We start from the raw sequence: 18986 nt of genomic DNA on the forward strand, positions 1-18986 counted from the left end.
CCAGAGTAGCCAGAGGAAACCTACACAGGCACAGTGAGAACATGCAAACTCCAGGCAGGTGGTGCCGCAGTTGGGATTTGAACCGACAACCTTAGTACTGCCAGGTGAAAGTACTACATGCACCTTCATAAATGTATTGCACCAAATTTTGGTTTCTGTACAGTTTTTTTGCAATCCGTGCTTGAAATTGCAGGCTATTATCAGCGACACCATGTAACTCATGGAGGTTGATTTACTAAAGGCAAATAGTCTGTGCAGTTGCTGTAGATCTGAGGGGAAGCTCTGAAATGAAAGGAATCTCTACTGATTTTCTATCCAATTATATGCAAACAAAAATGCCATTTTTTTTTTTTATTTTCCTTGCATGTGATTGGGTACTGTTTGCAAAGTGAAGATTTACCTAATTTTACTAAGATCTGAAGCAACTGCATTTTCAGTTCACAGTATATTTGCCTTTAGTAAATCAACCCCTTGGTGTCACTCAGCCCTTCCCTCATACCATCTACATCCTGTGGTTGACGAGATAAGGACATAGTGGAAGCATGGTCACATCATTTGGTAGTCAAGCTTTTTCAAGGGGCTGTGTCCTAACCCTTATGTTGCCAAAGGGCATTCATTTCAGGCGAGGACTTTGACGTTATGTGCCCACCTACTTCTTTGCAAGGGCAAGCAAAGCTGACTGCAGACCCAAATGCAGAATGCTGTAAAACAAAGATAAGTGCTCAGACTGATATATCGAATGCCATCAACTTGGGTGATTTGCAGAGTATTTTCACTTTAAGGGTTTCCCCTCACATTTATCATGCTTTGATACACAAGATTTCCCCACACAGACATCAAGTAAGATCCTGAATACAATTCTCAGCTTTCTTCATAGTACGAACATTTTTTTTATTGATGTGTCTCCAATGCAGGGATTTCCCCTCACTTCCTGTCCAGTGAGCCAATGATGTGTAGACCAAAAGTAATGGAAAGCCTCCTCTATGGGGCCACAGAGGGCAGATGATGTGTAGACCAAAAGTAATGGAAAGCCTCCTTTATGGGGCCACAGAGAGCAGATGATGTGCAGACCAAAAGTAATGGAAAGCCTCCCCTATGGGGCCATAATGAGCAGATGATGTGTAGACCTAAAGTAATGGAAAGCCTCCCCTACGGGGCCACAGAGAGCAATAAAATCTGATGGAGATTCCACTGTTTCCCCACTCTAGCCAAACCCAAGCTAAAAAAAAAAACGTGCTGGAATTGGTCTTAAATAATATATAAAAATTATACATTTTTAATTTAAAAATTAATTATAAATGTTAGACTTTGTACAAAATACAAAGGCACAATGCATGTAAGCCTTGCTTGCCTAAATTTGCTATCCCCGAGCAGCACTGTGACTGCTGATTTTACATGCCGATATCCTGAAGTCAATTTAATTAGCTGTTGGTTATCTTAAGCAAACTGAGCATTAATAATGTCTGACTGGATACTAGGCCTTCATTTTAAAATATTATAGATTTAAAGTAAGGTTGTAAATTGCCATTAAAGATGAAATTCACTCTTCATAAACCCCATCACCAATACCACCCAAAAAAAATCCATAACTCTTTTCCTTTCTTAGGCTTCTTTCACATGCTTTTGCAGAAAAACGTGCGACTATGTATTCCTATGGAAGTCTTCACACTGATCCATTGCTGGTCAGGTGTATTTTCTTAAAAATACTTGGTCACTGCATTTTTGGTGCGGTAAAAAAAATGCAACAAAAACACACCTCCCCATTGAAATCAATGGAAAATGCACTAAAAAACACAGCCGCTGGTGCGTTTTTGGTACGTTTTTAAGTCACATGTCCTATAAAAAAAAAAAAGTGGTAAAAACTCACAGCAAAACCTTGGTAAAAGCGGTTTTGTTGCTTTTTTGCTGGGATCAGTGTGAAAGTAGTCTTAAAGTGTTACTAAACCCAGGACCCTGCATTCACTATATCTGGTCTCCCACAGTACATAGAACATGGAAATGCAATTATTTTAGTAAATACAAACTGCTAAATACCTTTTCTTATCAGCAGTTAGAGCAGTCATGTGACTTCTACCAGTGTCCTGCAGAGCACTGGTTAAAGCTTGTAAGAGGAGTTTTCATTCTGCTTTAGGAAGATGCAGAACCCCTGACCTCTGTCTGGACAGTGCTGATTGGCCCTGTGCTGATCACATTCACTCTTTCAGGAAAAAAAAAACCCCGCTAGCAATTCACACTAAACTGAGCATGTGCAGAGTGTCTCCACACGATATGTCTTATCAGGAGATAAGAGGGGGACACTGGAAGAAGGGGAGGATCAGAGAAATCCGACTCAAACAGCCTTTTTACACAATGCAGAGGATTAACCCCTTAGGTTTCACAGTGAGTAAAACGAGCATGCTTTCCTGCATATACAGAGTGATTTTACTGTTGTGGGTTTAGTGACACTTATGAAAAAAAAAAATACCAACTAGACAATAGAGTCCAGCATTGTCTTGTTTAAGCAAACACCCTTTGCCCCTCTTCTTTTTCAGTGATCCATCTTTTTTTTTTTTTTTTTTTTTTTTTTTAGATCTTGCGCATGTGCAGACATGGCGCAAGTCTCTGCCAAGTCTAAGGGCCGTGGTATGTGTGTGCAGGTGCCAGATCCGATGCCCACGTACAGACAAGCCACAGAACACTGCAAGCTTCTCTGGCTGAGACCCCATGGTGTGTGTGCTCAGGCACGACATCTCACAAACAGCTTCTGGGATGACTACATCACACAACCAAGGAGGAAGTTAGTGAGATGTAATGCATGCGCACACACACCAATGGGGTCTCAGCCAGAGAACTGCAGACATCGACGCCATGTCTGTACATGTGCAGGGGACTGGGCCCCTGATAGACAGGGCCAAAGTTAGACAGTAAAAATTAATTAAAACTGAAAATATTTAACTTTTTGCTAATGTGGGAGGAGGCAGAAGAGCTGATCTTTAAAAAAAGTGTAATGTTCCGCTTTAATGTGGAAAACACAAATGAGCTACTGCCCTATTTAAAGCAACAGAATGTAAGTAACTTGAAATATCATGAATGTAAACTTTTAACATTGTCAAAGAAATGTTAAAGCGGCATTAACCTCTTGGCACCGGCCACCGCAAATGTGCTGCCTCCCGGCGTCTGGGCCTTGATGCCGAGCGGCCGCACATTTGTGTGCAATTAAGAAAAACATATATGCTGACAGCGTGCGCCGTGCGTGCTCCCAGCACACATGTCCGGTATTCACAGAAAGGTCCCGATCTCCTCTTTCGATCGGGACCTTTCCTGATCATGTGACCGTCGTGACAGCAAATCATGGCGGTCACATGACCTTAAAACCCTGTCTCGCCTCCTGGCTTCTGAAACCCTTAAAGGGCCGGGGGGCGCCGGCGCCAAAGGGTTAAGCCCAAACACAATTTATTCCAGTTTACCAATTCTTAGATGTAATGGCTGCATTAGTTTTCTTTTTTAGGCTTTCCTTCCTTTTTTTTCACCTGTGTTCCAGCCAGGAAGTCTGTTGTTTTTAAAAAGAACAAGCTCTCCAGCAGACTGTATCATTTACAGGGATGAGACAAACCATCTATCACTGACAGGTGTGCTTATAATGGTCAGCTTTATTTTATTTTTTAATGTAAAACCTTTATCTAAAAAAAAACTGCTTGTGTAACTGCAATCAAGCTGGAGTTTGGCTTCAGTTTGTTATTCTATTTAAATCTGCTAGTCCATCTCCCTCCAGACTGACAATGTCGCTGTCCAAAGGTGCCCCCTGTGCTCCATCAACTAGAGTGGGAGCGCTCTAATACAGGAGGTGTGTTGCTGGTCAGGAAAGTGAAATGAATGCAGCCCTCACGTCTAATAATTAATAAGCTGCAATATATTACATTTTTGGTTTGGGGTTTAATACTGCTTTAATCACATGCCGCCCAGCCACTGTAGAAACACGGCGGCAGGGCGGCACAGCTGGGCAAAACCACGTTTTAAAACTTGTGTTTTCAAAACAGGTAGGGAGTGCGCGTGAGGTGCGCCGCCGCCCTACCTGTCCCGCCGATCACGGCCGCGGATGTCAGTCGCCGGGTCACAGACGGTCGTTACGGGCTATGTCCCGGCGATTAGCGGCAATCACTGACAGCACAGCTGCAGTAGCTGTGCTTTCTGTCAGTTCGCTGACAGCTCCTGACACGCTGATCGGGACAGAAGAGTTTATCTGTCCGGATCAGTGTGTCTTCATGCAGTACACACCCCCGGCCCCTAGTAAAACACACCCCTCACACAGTTAACCCTTTCCCTGAATAATAAAGTTAACCCCTTCCTCCCCAGTGCCATTAGTACAGTGTCAGTGTTTTTTTTTTTTTTGCACTGATCACTGTATTGGTGTCACTGGGGATGTCAGTAACCCCAAGTCAGTTCCCCCCCAGTGTCAGAATGTCCGCCGCAGTCCCGCCATAAGTCTCTGATCGCCGCCATAAGTCGCTGATCGCCGCCATTATTCGTATTAAAAAAGATTTTTAAATCCCAGTATCTTTCCCGCCATTTGGAAACGCTATAACTTTCACGTAAACCAATTAATTTACACGTATTGGGTTTTTTTGTAGCAAAGACATGTAGCAGAATACATTTTGGCCTAAATTTATAACTAACTTTGAGTTTACTATATATTTTTTATAGCTGAAAGTAAAAAATATTGTTTTTCTTCAAAATATTTGGTCTTTTTTTGTTTATAGCATAGAAAGAAAGCTCTATTTGTGTGAAAAAAGGACGTAATTTTAGTTTGGAAGGAGCATTGCATGACCGCGCAATTATCAGTTGAATTAGTGCAGCGCCGAGTAGCAAAAAGAGGCCTGGTCATTAAGGGGGGTAAATCCTCAGGAGGGCAAGTGGTTAATGACATTTAGGGGTCAATTTACTAAAACTGGAGAGTGCAAAATCTGGTGCAGCTCTGCATAGGAACCAATCGGCTTCCAGTTGTCAAAGTTTAGGTGAACAAGCTGAAGTTAGAAGCTGATTGGCTACCATGCACAGCTGCACTAGATTTTGTGCTCTCCAGTTTTAATAAACCAATCCTTAAGGCTGGACATACATGTGTCGATTTTCGAACAACTTTTTGTTTGAGAATCAGACCTAAGAATAATCAACCGATTTTCTCTCTGTTAGTGGGGCAATGGAATCGGATGATTTTCATGGTTCCTCTCCATTTTGTTTATCCGGCATGCTGGAAAATTCGTGAAAAACGACCGATTTTCGAAATCATTGGTGGCACCATCGGATTACAGAACGAACAATGTTTTCGATCAAAAAATCATTCGGAATTCGACCCATGTATGGCCTGCTTTTAGTCTTCCCTGTGATTCATGTTGCATAATCAAGGGGGTGACACCTGTTTCAGATTCCGAGCTTCCAGTGTCACTTCTCTACCTCTCGTCCAGCCTGCTATTTGGACAGTTAATCTGCATCAGGGGATACAAGAAGCTAAGAAGCTTTATATTGTGCACTTTGTGAAGTGTGTGATTCAAAAGACCGGCCAAACAGAATTACAAACCCTTTGCAATGATAAACCAGTCAATGTGTATACACCTATTTCAAGTGTGTACATTGCTATTTATTTGGACTTGTGCATTGGGAGCAGTAAAATGTGACTGTTGATGAATATTCTATTTCAGAAATACACACATATACGATTAGCCCAACAGGAGAATCCGATCCCATATTACAGAAGCAAGCTGTGGTGGTGTGGAATCTTACTCATGGGAATTGGTGAACTCGGCAACTTTGCTGCTTATGGCTTTGCCCCAGCAACACTCATCGCTCCCTTAGGATGTGTCGCTGTTATAGGTAAGTCGTGTCATCCTGATTTTTAATTCCGATTTAGTGCTTTTGTTCATGAAGTTACAACTCTTAGGTGAGGAAAGGTAGATACACGGATATGTATCCTCAAGTTGCTTTTAACACTGAACTCCAGGCATACTGAGAAATACACAGAAAAAAATGCATAAAATAGTAGTTTTACACGCCAACGGATTTGTGTTTTTGTCCATCCAATGTTGAGATTTACACTGCTCTGCATCACAGTAAAGCCCAGTTCGGCAATGGAGGGGAGCTGATGGGACCTTAGTACAAAAAGTTAGTGTTACTAAACCCTGGGAAAGAAAGTGCAGCGCTAAAGATAAAACAAAATAAATGAATGATTTCAATCCATAGGATAAGCTGAATGAATAATCCCAGTGAAGCCAATGTATAAAATGGTGACAGTCTGTGATAAGTGATTGATACAGGAGATAGTTCTGGGAAGGCGTCATATGACGTTGTCCCAGAACGCGCCACCGGGGGCGTGCACCCGGCTATCTCCGTGATCACCATGTCCTACGGACACAGCTGATCACGTGAGGTGTTAAAAGGCCAATCACAGAGGCCTCTTACCACATGATCAGCCATTTCCAATGACACAGCAGATCACTGGTAAATGCAGTTGCTGGTTATCGGCTGCACTTTCCTCACGCTGTCACAGCATGAGGAAAGAACTGCCGATAACGGGCAATTGTCAGAAGAGGGATCGGCACCGATCATCAGGGCACTGATCATCAGTGCCCTGATGATCGGTGCCCAGCAGTGCCACCCATCTGTGTCCAGCAGTGCCGCCCACAAGTGCCCATCAGTGCCGCCAGTCAGTGCCACCCATCAGTGCTGCCTATCAGTGCCCATCATTGTTGCATGTCTGTCAGTGCCAGCTCATCAGTGCCGCCTATCAGTGCCCATCATTCCTGCATGGTAGTGCCAGCTCATCAATGCTACTTATCAGTACAGCCTCATCAACGCACATCAGTGAAGGAGAAAAATTACCTGCTTGCAAAATTTTATAATAGAAAGAAAATTTAAAAAAATGTTTTTTCTCTTTTTTTGTTTATAGTGCAAAAAATAAAACACCCAGCGGCAATTAAATACCACCAAAAGAAAGCTCTATTTGTGTGAAAAAATTATACAAGTTTTACATGGGTGCAGTGTTGCATGACCGCGCAATTGTCACTCAAAGTGCGACAGCGCTGAAAGCTGAAAATTGGCCTGGGCAGAAAGGGGGTATAAGTGCTCAGTAGGCAAGTGATTAAGATAGGCTTCAAACAAAGAGTTTTTTTATCTGCAGAAAAGTAAATGTAATGGAAGGTTTTGTTTTGTTTTTTTTTGTTTTGTTTTGTTTTTTTTCTTTAATTGATCCTTTGTCCTGAGGTTTAGGCATGTCTGTAAGACTGTCACTTAGCTGAATAAATAGCAGCACTTTGTGGGTACAAGGACTGTGGCACATGTATGCAGTGTATACAGGGAATAGGCACAGGTTCTGTTTAATCGTCCACTTTGAGCCTCCCCCCCCCCCCCATTATGCCCAATCTTGCCATATCTGCCATTCACCACGGTGCACATAGCCACAAGGATAAATTGAAGGCACGTTGATACTATACCATCCCTGACTTTTTTATTGCACCCCCAAATCAGACAGGCTAGATCTGCCTCTGGCCACACACAGATCAACATTTTGGCTAGTCCCTGCTAAACTAGCCAAATTCTGATCAGTGTATGGCAAGCTTAATACAGACATTCCCCCCAAAAAAATCACGTGACAATGCTTAGGTGACAGTCCGCACAGGCACTGAGCTCAAGCAAGGAAGTGGGTTACATACTTTAAAGTGGACCTTGACTCCAAAAATCACATTCTTTGCACCTGGCTCCAGTCCCCTCCCTGTCCCACAAATTAGATTTTTTTTTTTATAAGTGCTTTTGACTGCAGAGGACCCCTTCCTCCTCTTGCCTAGGGGAAAATAATTGTGCACTCGTTTACACTCGGGCTTTGGTCAGCATTCAGGAACCCTCAGAGACCTTCATCACATCTGCACACACGCGACTTTTCCCACTCAGGCATGCATAAAGAAGGCATAAGTAAGGAGGTCCCGGATCTTTGTTTTTGTGCACAAGCAAGGGACAACTTGGTACAGCGCTCTGCCCCGGACATTCAAAGATGGTGGTGCCATGGAAAGGGTAGGGGCGAGGAACTGGGCTAGCACTGAAGTTGCTTTTTAAAATTTCTTCTTTTTATCTTTCATTGGGGTAATGCCTCAGGGGTGGCAGATGGCAGCAGTAACCTGACAGGGGACCTCACCCTTCTCTCGTTCTGTTCATAATTTAAATCCGGAGTAAACTGCAACCTTTTATAACAAAACAAAAAACTGCCAGTCAATGGCCTAGTGTGCTAGTATGCATCGCATACCAGCACATTATGTGAAACCTACCATAAAACGAAGCTCTCCACTGACGGGGCTTCCATCTTTACCTGGTCCTTCTTCCAGGTTCACAGGCTCTGGTGGCTTGAATGGTCGAGCCTTGATGATGTCACTCTCGTATTGCGCGCGCTCGTGGCATGTTGACAAACTTAACTTAAAAAATCTACAAAGGCAACGCTTTAAAAGACTTTACAAGTTACCAGTTTAGAGTAATACAAGAGGTCTGGGTCTAGAATTATTGCTCTTGCTATAATGTTCGTGGTGATACATCACATGTGTGGTGGACATATTATTTACATATGCATGCTTTCGCCTTTGTGCATGAGCATGGGATAGCTTGTAATTTTTTTTATTTTATGATTTATTTATTCAATTTTTAAAAAAAATTTTGAATCACTTTTTTTGCTATAACAAGGGATGAACAACATCCCTTATAACAGTACTGACAAGTCTGTTAGATCCCAGTTCTCCTTCCCCCTTCAAAGCATCAGATCAAACCCAAAGTGGTTTGATCTGATGCTTTCACAGGATGGTAACGGTCTGTTTACATTAGACCGAAACTAGAAATGACAAAATTCTTGTCGCTTCTGCTTTCTTAGTCCAAAGAGATGATTGGGGACACTATGGTCCTCGAACATTATTATTATTATACAGGATATATATAGCGCCAACAGTTTGCTCAGCGCTTTACAATATAACGGGAGACAATACAGTTCAATACAAGAGGGATAGGAGGGCCCAGCTCCTCGGAGCTTACAATCTAGGATGGAGGGGCTAGTGGTACAAAAGGTAGTAACTGTGGGGGATGGACTGGTAGTGTCTTGGAAATTCGCTTTAACGAATTTCTCCTTACCGTGAGTACTCGCAGTTGGATGTGCAGAAATCCCCCATAAAGCTGTGTGAATCTCGCTTACCACGACTGCAGCCAAACTACACGATTCCTGCCCATCCAAATACTTTGGTCCTGTTGATTTGTAGGTGATGGAGCTCCGTTACCCTAGAATGATCACACGACACTCTAAGGCTGCTTGCAATCCACATAAGGGCCCGCTTTAGGCTCAGCTCTCTGTTTTTATTAAGAATACACACATGCCCCCCACATGAATAAAGTCAATCCCTCCCACCGAACAATACAATGGGGATTGCCTATACAGAGGATATACATTCCAATTGGAGCATAGCCTTTGCTATTATCTATCACTGGTCCTCCCCCATGAACCTTCTGAGGTCAGCAGACTTCCTCCCCTTCCCCCCTATGAGCCATCTGAGGTCATATTTCCTGTCCTACTAGCTTCTATTGGTATGTAAAATTCTCTGCACAAGCACTCCCTAAAAATATCAGTCTGTACCTGGATGGGCCCGATACGATCTTTATTAAAACACATCCATCCAAGATACAGTTTCAAGTTGGTAATGGGTTGTAAGATATGCATAAGCCTACACACGGAGTTCACACCGCTTGCGCATTGCGTTATGAAGCCCATGTGGTACCATGCTGCTGATATGTGGATACAGGCCCACGGTCTACTGACAGCAGCATTCGCATGGAATGCCGTGGTGGTATACACGCCGGTCTATAAGCGCAGATCTGCCATCTCATCCATTACCAAGCTGAGTACTGTAATACATACATTGTACATGCGCATGGCCCAATTGCAGCCTTCAGAGCTTTAATTAAGCCACACGAGAGACATATGAATACCACGAATACATGACACATTTAAAGTTCGACCAACAATACAAAATTTCCATGACATTCCCTCCTGTTTTATCATATTCTCCTCGTGTCCCTTCTTGATCTTCTTCAGCTTGATGGGTGTAGTCTCAAACTTCAAAGAGTTCCTGTAGTTGTCCCTGAGAATAAAGCTCCATGGGGTACCTGAAACAACAAGACCCGACGCAGACTCGACGCAAACAGGCTTGATTGAAGCGATGATCCTCAAGAGCGTTGGAACCTTCACTACAGGAAGGCTCTTGCAAAAACCACAAACAGACTTGTGGTATGAATAAAGCTTGTGATCCCACGGTGGTCTGGGGAGATCCAGCAACAGATTCTCAAATTGCCCCTGCAGACGGGGCCACACAAGGCTGGTCTCGACCCAGACAGTTTTCCAAATCGCAGACACAAACCATGATGAGGCTTGAAGCTTGCTTGAAGGTCTTGGAGAATGTGGTCTTCAGAGAGATAAATTAGAGGGAAGCCAGGACGTAATCTGTAGAGAAGGTGGATGGTTGGTGAGGTCTTCCTCCGATCAGTGGTTGGAGTGGGATCCCAGGAGCGGGCATGGAGATGTGGTCGTCTGCCCGAGCTTGGTTTACACGGTCGATGAGGCAACAGGAACATCTCACCGCGGCATATAAAAGGCAGATGAAAAAGAGAAGCATCAGGATATACACTCCCACTTCCTTCAACCAAGATCCGATGGAGAACAGGAAATCTCCCAATCCTCCCAAACCCTTGAACGGATTCCAACCCTCACTAGCTATAGCTCTAGCTTTTCCCTGTAGTTCACTAACTTTGTCCATATGGGCCTGGACCTTGTCATCGGTGTCTTCTATCCAAGTACAACAATCCTCTCCGATGAACTCACAGAACCCCCCTTTGGCGGCTAAAAGGTAATCAAGGGCCATCTTCTCCTGAAGCACTAAAATTCCCATCTGCCGTTGTTCTTGGGCAATTTCTCTGACAGCCTCTACGGTCTCGTTAAACATACTATCCACGATGACAGAAAAATTGTTCAGGCGCTTCATAAGTTCTATTCCCCATCCTGTCCATGAGGGGAACCAAGCCCATGCCTGGTCGCCCTCAGAGAACAGTTCCCTGCGAACTCTCCCTGCCATCCTTACCTTCTTGTGGACCATCAACTCTTCATGGTCCATCACTACATAGGATGCGGGGACTAGCTTTATGAGGGCACACGAACCTTTCGCGTTCTGGGGAAATGTTCTATAGGCTGCCGAACCACACAGAAAATAGTATGGACCTGTCAGAGCAGAACAGGAGGAGTTCCTCGTTCGGCCTCTGGTACTGAGCAACAGTTGCACAGACTGGGGGATTGCTCCCTCAGTCTGCACATCACATCCGTCCTTCCAACACACGTGGTCTGGTCGGTCAGTGTGGTTACTCAGAAAGGAAGTCTGGTTAGTCAGATTGACAGTTATACCTCCCTCGCAGGTGGTAATCCCAACAAACTTGTTACCTGTGCCAAAGCTGATGTTAAAGCACACCTGAGGGCTGCCTAGCTGTCCAGTTACCCATAATGGACTGGTGAGGGCCCTACAGGAGCTAGAGCTAATATTGGTGCTGAAACTGATGTTACCTGCTAAAAATGTGTCATTAAGTTCTACCGATAAATGTCTACGTGGGGGCTGACCAGGGGTCCCTTGCTTTTTCATGCCGACGCGGATGTCATATAGGGCATGAACAGCGGCCATTGCGGACATGTGATGACTGGGTGGGGGCTTAGAGCATACCCAACAGTTGGTTTTGTTGGCGGTTCTGGCTAAACGTAGGTGCATTTTAAATAAAAGGTTGGGGTATCTGCCATCTTTTCCTCCGTTCACACACATGTAAGACATACAAACAAAAAGAAAAAGGAAAATGACACCCCTCATTCTCTGGTGTAGCTGAGAAGCTTCTTGCAGTGGCTTGCGTGCACCCAGTTGTCTCGTCCCTCGAGCTTGAGTGAGGTAGGTGTCGTCAGCTGGACTTGGTATGGTCCGGTGAACCGTGGCTCGAGTCCGGTTCTTTGATGTTTCTTTAGGACGACCCAATCACCTGGCTCAATAGAAAGAACACCTGTTATTGTATTTGGATCGGGGAGCGATTCGCGAACCCGATGGTGTATCTTCTGCAGCTCCCGTTGCAGAGATTGCACATAACCTGTAAGCTGTGAATGCAAAGACAACAACTGTTGAGGAAAGTACAACCCTGTTTTGGGAGGTCCCCCAAACAACACCTCGTAGGGTGACAGCCCATGTGGTTGCCGAGGGGCATTCCGGATGGAATAGGGGGGCAATGGGGAGACATTCAGGCCAAGGTTTTTGGGTATCGGAAGACGTTCAACCTTACCGCTACTCTCGGGGTGATATGGGGTGTGTCGCCGTTGACTCCAGTTCCACCAAAGAAATACAGTCGTGTCCTTTGGAAGAGAGGTTAATAGTGGACAAAGAAGACATGTTAGCAGAAGAGGTGTTAGTATTGTTAGTCGTGTTGCAAAATTCAGCACTGTCATTGTTGTCCTCCCCCCCCTTCTCATCTTCCGACACAGGAAGAAGAGAAGCTGGGTTAAGAATAGTGCATCGTTTGATAGTGAGGTTAGTAGGGGTTAGGAGGGTTTTCCCCTGAGAGGGGTACCTTGCCTTGGATGTCCTGTTTTCGCAGGACCGTTCTTGCTGCACTGGTGTCGGTGAGGCAAGGGAGGGGATATTTTAATTCCTCTAGAAAAAGATGGATCTGGGCCGACACCGATTTGTCAACTTCCTATGAGAATTCATAGGAGTTACTTACCATGGTGGTCATAGGGGCGGAGGACTCATCAGGAATGAACTGCCACCGACCTTTAGGTAATTGGGGACAGCTCCTCCTCATGTGCCCCGTTTGGTGGCACTGGAAGCACCTGGGTGGGGGCCTATCCTTCCTGTGACCCAGATCCCTTGGTTTTTTCGTGTGGGGTCTGGGACATAAGAACTTTGGCCTTGTCTTGTTTTCTTCTATCCATTTCCCTCTCTATTGCCGCAAGAGTGGAAAGGATAGCAGGGATAGACATCTCATTATATTCGGGTCGGGCCAGAACCAGCCTTTCCCGAATTTTAATATTGATGCCTTCCAAAAATTTGGCCCGCAACAGAATGTGCGTCGCGGTCACCTTTACCCCTTCAGTTGGAGCATCAGGTCCAACTTCCAGATCCGCATCCAGTGCCGTTTGCTTGAGACGGCGCCAGAAGCAGGCGCTTTCCTCATTAGGACCCTGGGTGAGCTTCATCATGTCCGTAGTAGAGGTAGCACCATACATTTCTGGAAGCTTTGCCTTTAGCTGTGTACAGAACTCTTTGCCCCCTGAAGTCATCTCCTCATGCGTGGTTATAGAGCACCCTGCAATCACTGTACTGGCCACTTCCATGCCCACCTTTGCCCGTAGGATCTGTGCACAATCTGACCCGCTCATACCATAGCTGAACTGGTTTTGTCCAAACATTCGAGCAAATCCTCTCGGATTGACTCGATAGTCCGGGAGCTCAGCCAGAATAGTGCGGATCTCTGCCGGGGTGAAAGGGACATGCCAAACTACCCGTTCCCCTAAAGTCCGTTCCCCCCGTGCATTGGGAGGACCTTCAAATTGCTGCACCCTGACTGGATAGGCCTCGGTCCGGGAAGAGTGCAAGGGCTGACCCAGCTTCATCGGTGGGCTTAGATTAACCACCTCGCTTACTGCACCTTCAGGTTTGAGGTCCCTCAGATCAGGGTATAGCTGGGGGGCAGGGGTCTGATCAGTGGTTCGTAGCGCTTTGATGCAATCCGCCCTGTTTTTTAACCGGGTGTCTACTCCCCTTGATTCACAGATAGTCTGCAAATCGGTTGTTGAGAAGGCTTCATAGTTGGAAACAGAAGGAGCTGGGGTGAAGCAGGGAGAAGGGAGAGGTAGAGGCAGAGGCTGAGGCATAGAGACAGAAGACACAGAAGGTATGTCAAGAGTGACGTCACTAACAGAAGAGACAGGTGCAGTTATACTTATCTCAGCCACTGTTGGTTGTTGGGGAACCCCAGCAGACCCTGATCCTGCCTGCCTTAGTAGAGTCAGCCCTGAAAGAGCTTCCTCCACCTCTGACACCGGATCCTCCTGTTTTATTCCCTCTGGAGGCCAGGTATACATCACCTGGTTCTTCCGGACAGACACCAGTTTATGTATGCCCTGCCTCCCTAATTGGATTGACCTGTGAAGCCATAGCTGTGCGATCTCTAGTTCTGACGCCTGCATCCGTGGTTCAAATTCAGAGATGAATTTTTCCCACCTCCATGCGTCAAATGTACCTTCCCGGGGAATTTCCCATCTGGTACCCTTCGACCATTTATTCCACCTTTTGAGGGGTTCTGTAGACTTCCCCCCCAAACTCACCTTCATCAGTTGTGCAGCTGTCCTTACCCTGAAGAGGGCTGGTTCCCCCTCTCTCTTCATGGACTGACTACTGCCCATCGTGACTAGTCACTGGTATATATCCCGCGTCCGGGTACCTGTTTACCCCCTGGAGCACTCGGTGGGATCCTACCGAGAGGCCTGATTCCACCACTTTCCCAGCACAGCGTAATTTATGTGATACTTATCGATCACCCGAAGCGCATCAAGTGGCGGTCAGACTGAGAGCACACCTCCCACTCCCACAGCGCAATTTGTGTGATCCTGACCACCCGAAGTGTTTGTGGTAACCAGGATTTCCCTGGACCGCCCACTCGCACAGCGTAATTTATGTGGTTCTCATCACCCACTGTGTTTGGCAGGCCACACCGCACAATGATGAAAGTGGCTTTTCTCTCCCTGCACACAGTAGCTAACACAAGTCAAAACAAAAAGAGGGGTTCTTGGATGTTACTTAGGGGTCACTGGTTGGGCAGAAACCTGCTAACTGACCTTTAGGAAATTTGTGTAAAGAAAAAACTTTCCTAATACACACAGAAAAACCCTTTTTCAACCTGAAAAACTGTTAAAAAGGACAAAGTGGATCCTTATGAAAAACACGGGACGTTTCACAGTAAAACAATTACACAGAGGTAAACCGAAAAACTGCGCCAAAAGTAACCTTGTTGCTGACGCAAAAATCACTCCTATCAGCACCGCTAAACGATCCACGTTATACACGCAATCTTTACTGCAACCACCTAGAACCGTTTACACAAAAAGTCTGCTGGACGTGAAACACGCGACACAGCAGCTTAAAACAAACCCGCTTTACAATAAGGAACTACTTTTAACAGGAAAAACACAAGAAAAACATAATCACTATACAAGAAATCTATGTGCAAAAACCCAGACTACACCGCGCTCATTAAATGTGGAACACGTGAAGGGAAAACTCGCTTAACACACTTTAAATTGGCTGGCAATACGCAAATTTAAAGCTAAAAGCAAACAACTTAAACTGTAAAAAATTTGGATTAAAAACACAATATGGGTCAAATGCATATAGGAAACTTCATGCACATTGCATAGAGATTACTGCACATTTGGTAGCCAACAAAATGGCCACCAAACAAAAGGAGTCCATGTGGTTTAGTCAAGAAAATGACCCCCCCACAGAGGAGCACATGGCAGATACTAGAATGACCCCCCACAGAGGAGCACATGGCAGATACTAGAATGACCCCCCACAGAGGAGCACATGGCAGATTCTAGCCTCAAAATTGCCTCTTACATAAAACAGACTTTTAGACAGAACATACACTGGACAATTACACAACAATATGAAGCACACATACAACACAATTTGGGCACAATCACAGAACGGACATAAAACACCAACATATCACACTAACATGCACATGTAACAGAAAGGACCCCCTGCTGCATGCTTGCTGGGAGCAGTAGTACCACAAAACATTGTACAGATCACATACACACAGAGATCTTACAACAGTTAACAATTAACCTAAACCTTTCAGCACTGTAATAATTACCTCACGTGGAGGGGGGTAAAGCAATCACCACAGTACCTACAGCCCACAAATACTTACCTAACACTATGCAACAACTTTTACCCACTAAAACATATACCCGTTTAATTTTTGGTTGGAAGATTTTTAAACTTGACCAAATCCAGCCAACCAAACCCACCCCCCCTGCTGCTCTCAGCAGAGACAAACCCTCGTCTTTTCACCCACAAATCAAGAGTTTAGGACAAAAAATGAGGTCCTTACCAAGCGGTATTTCTTGTTAGCTAACAGAGAGCGAAATCAGCCACACGAACACGCAAAAAGCGATCCTCTTAATGGCAGAGAGACCTGAAATGTGCCGGCATACTTTTTGCTAGTTCATGATGGCCATTCCCCCTTTGTTCTAGGTTAGCTACGCAAGAATACGCGTTAGTATCCACCAGGCTCGCCAAACTGTCTTGGAAATTCGCTTTAACGAATTTCTCCTTACCGTGAGTACTCGCAGTTGGATGCGCAGAAATCCCCCATAAAGCTGTGTGAATCTCGCTTACCACGACTGCAGCCAAACTACACGATTCCTGCCCATCCAAATACTTTGGTCCTGTTGATTTGTAGGTGATGGAGCTCCGTTACCCTAGAATGATCACACGACACTCTAAGGCTGCTTGCAATCCACATAAGGGCCCGCTTTAGGCTCAGCTCTCTGTTTTTATTAAGAATACACACATGCCCCCCACATGAATAAAGTCAATCCCTCCCACCGAACAATACAATGGGGATTGCCTATACAGAGGATATACATTCCAATTGGAGCATAGCCTTTGCTATTATCTATCACTGGTCCTCCCCCATGAACCTTCTGAGGTCAGCAGACTTCCTCCCCTTCCCCCCTATGAGCCATCTGAGGTCATATTTCCTGTCCTACTAGCTTCTATTGGTATGTAAAATTCTCTGCACAAGCACTCCCTAAAAATATCAGTCTGTACCTGGATGGGCCCGATACGATCTTTATTAAAACACATCCATCCAAGATACAGTTTCAAGTTGGTAATGGGTTGTAAGATATGCATAAGCCTACACACGGAGTTCACACCGCTTGCGCATTGCGTTATGAAGCCCATGTGGTACCATGCTGCTGATATGTGGATACAGGCCCACGGTCTACTGACAGCAGCATTCGCATGGAATGCCGTGGTGGTATACACGCCGGTCTATAAGCGCAGATCTGCCATCTCATCCATTACCAAGCTGAGTACTGTAATACATACATTGTACATGCGCATGGCCCAATTGCAGCCTTCAGAGCTTTAATTAAGCCACACGAGAGACATATGAATAACACGAATACATGACACATTTAAAGTTCGACCAACAATACAAAATTTCCATGACAGTAGGAAGAGTAGAAGATTCCATTATTAGCTGAGGGCAGGATAGGCTTCCCTGAAGAGATTTCAGAGATCACCTAAAAGTGAGCAGAGTGGGCGATAGTCTGATAAATTGGCGTAGAGAGTTCCAGAGGATGGAAGAAGCTCTGGAGAAGTCCTGGAGACGAGCATGAGAGGAGGAGACAAGGGAGCTAGAGAGCAGGAGGTCATGCGAGGAGCGGAGAGTACGGTTTGGGTGATATTTGGAGACAAGATCGGTGATGTAATTTGGGGCAGAGTTATAAATGGCTTTATATGTTATTAATGTTTTGAATTTTATCCGTTGGGCAATGGGAAGTCAGTGGAGGGATTTGCAGAGGGGGGTGGCCGATACAGAACGGTTAATGAGGTGGATGAGTCTGGCAGCAGCATTCATGATAGACTGAAGAGGGGATAGCCTGTGATGAGGTAGGCCAATGAGGAGGGAGTTACAATAGTCAAGGCGAGATATAACCAGGGAGTGAATAAGTTGCTTAGTGGTTTCCAAGGTTAGGAACGGTCGTATCTTGGAGATGTTGCGGAGGTGAAGTCTACAAGATTTGGACAGTGATTGGATTTGGGGCTGAAAGGACAGATGGGAGTCTAGGAGTACACCTAGTACCCTGGCATGAGGGGAGGGACTGATGATTGTGTTATTGATCTTGATGGAGAAGTCAGGGGAGGGGGCACGGGCTGGGGGGAATACTAAGAGCTCAGTTTTGGAAAGATTGAGTTTGAGGAAGTGGAGTGACATCCTTGCCGATATGTCACTTAGTAGGTTAGTAATGCAAGAGGAGACTGAAGGGGTGAGGTAAGGGGTAGAAAGATAGATTTGTGTGTCATCCGCATAGAGATGGTACTTTATGGGAGTTTATCAAGTGACCAAGGGAGGCGGTGTAGATGGAGAAGAGTAGGGGTCCAAGGACAGAACCTTGAGGGACCCCTACAGAAAGAGGAAGTGGAGAGGAGGAGGCAGAGTTATAGGTAACGCTGAAGGAGCACTGCGATAGGTAGGAGGAGAACCAGAAGAGAGCAGAGTCTCAGAGGCCAAGAGAGAGGAGTTTTTTTTAGGAGGAGGGGATGGTCAAGTAGTAAGAGTATGGAGTAGTGGCCATTGGTTTTATCATCTCTGTGGTCAGCCGATGGAACCACTAGCTTCAGTCGCGGGCTCCCTGGTAAGACTGGAAAACCCAGGAAGCCGGCGGGGGGTGTGACCCCCTTCCACTGCCCGTAAAAGCGATCCAGCAGCTAATTGGCTACTTGGGTCGCTTTTGCTTTATTTAGCATCGCTGGCTAAAGAAAAAAGGTACCAGGATGATGCCTGTAGCTGCAGGCATCATCCCGGTATAACCCTTTCAACCTGGCAACGTACTACTAGAAGCTTCTACAGTAGGTACCGTATACATATCTTTTTAAGGTAATTGCACACAGTACTGTTGAAATGTATGAAAATCAGATTCCTGGCAGAAAATTCCTGAATAAAAATGTGAGGATACGCAGAAAAGTAAATGCGCCTATTTGCTCATTTTAATGCACAAGTGCGTAAAAATTCTTTTAGCTTTTGTTGGGAAGTGTGCGCATGGTATCATTGCCTATTTGTGTGTGTGAGCGTGCAAACTAGTGTCCAGCATCAGATTTTTTCTTTTTTTTTCTTTTTAA

General features: G+C 45.2%; 1 protein-coding gene across 2 annotated transcripts in view; it reads left to right on the top strand.

The window, feature by feature from the left end:
- Positions 1-18986, top strand: part of NIPAL2 (NIPA like domain containing 2) — a 173163-nt gene that overhangs the window by 47672 nt on the left and 106505 nt on the right. For both annotated transcript variants that reach the window (XM_089666479.1, XM_089666471.1), the window contains exon 3: positions 5673-5844. In XM_089666479.1, coding sequence (XP_089522605.1) covers positions 5673-5844 — 172 coding nt within the window. The remainder of the gene's footprint in view (positions 1-5672; positions 5845-18986) is intronic.

Source organism: Staurois parvus, unplaced genomic scaffold (genome assembly GCF_062004578.1).
Source record: "Staurois parvus isolate SC_StPar_1 unplaced genomic scaffold, SC_StPar_1.0 ptg000052l, whole genome shotgun sequence".
NCBI lineage: Eukaryota > Metazoa > Chordata > Amphibia > Anura > Ranidae > Staurois > Staurois parvus.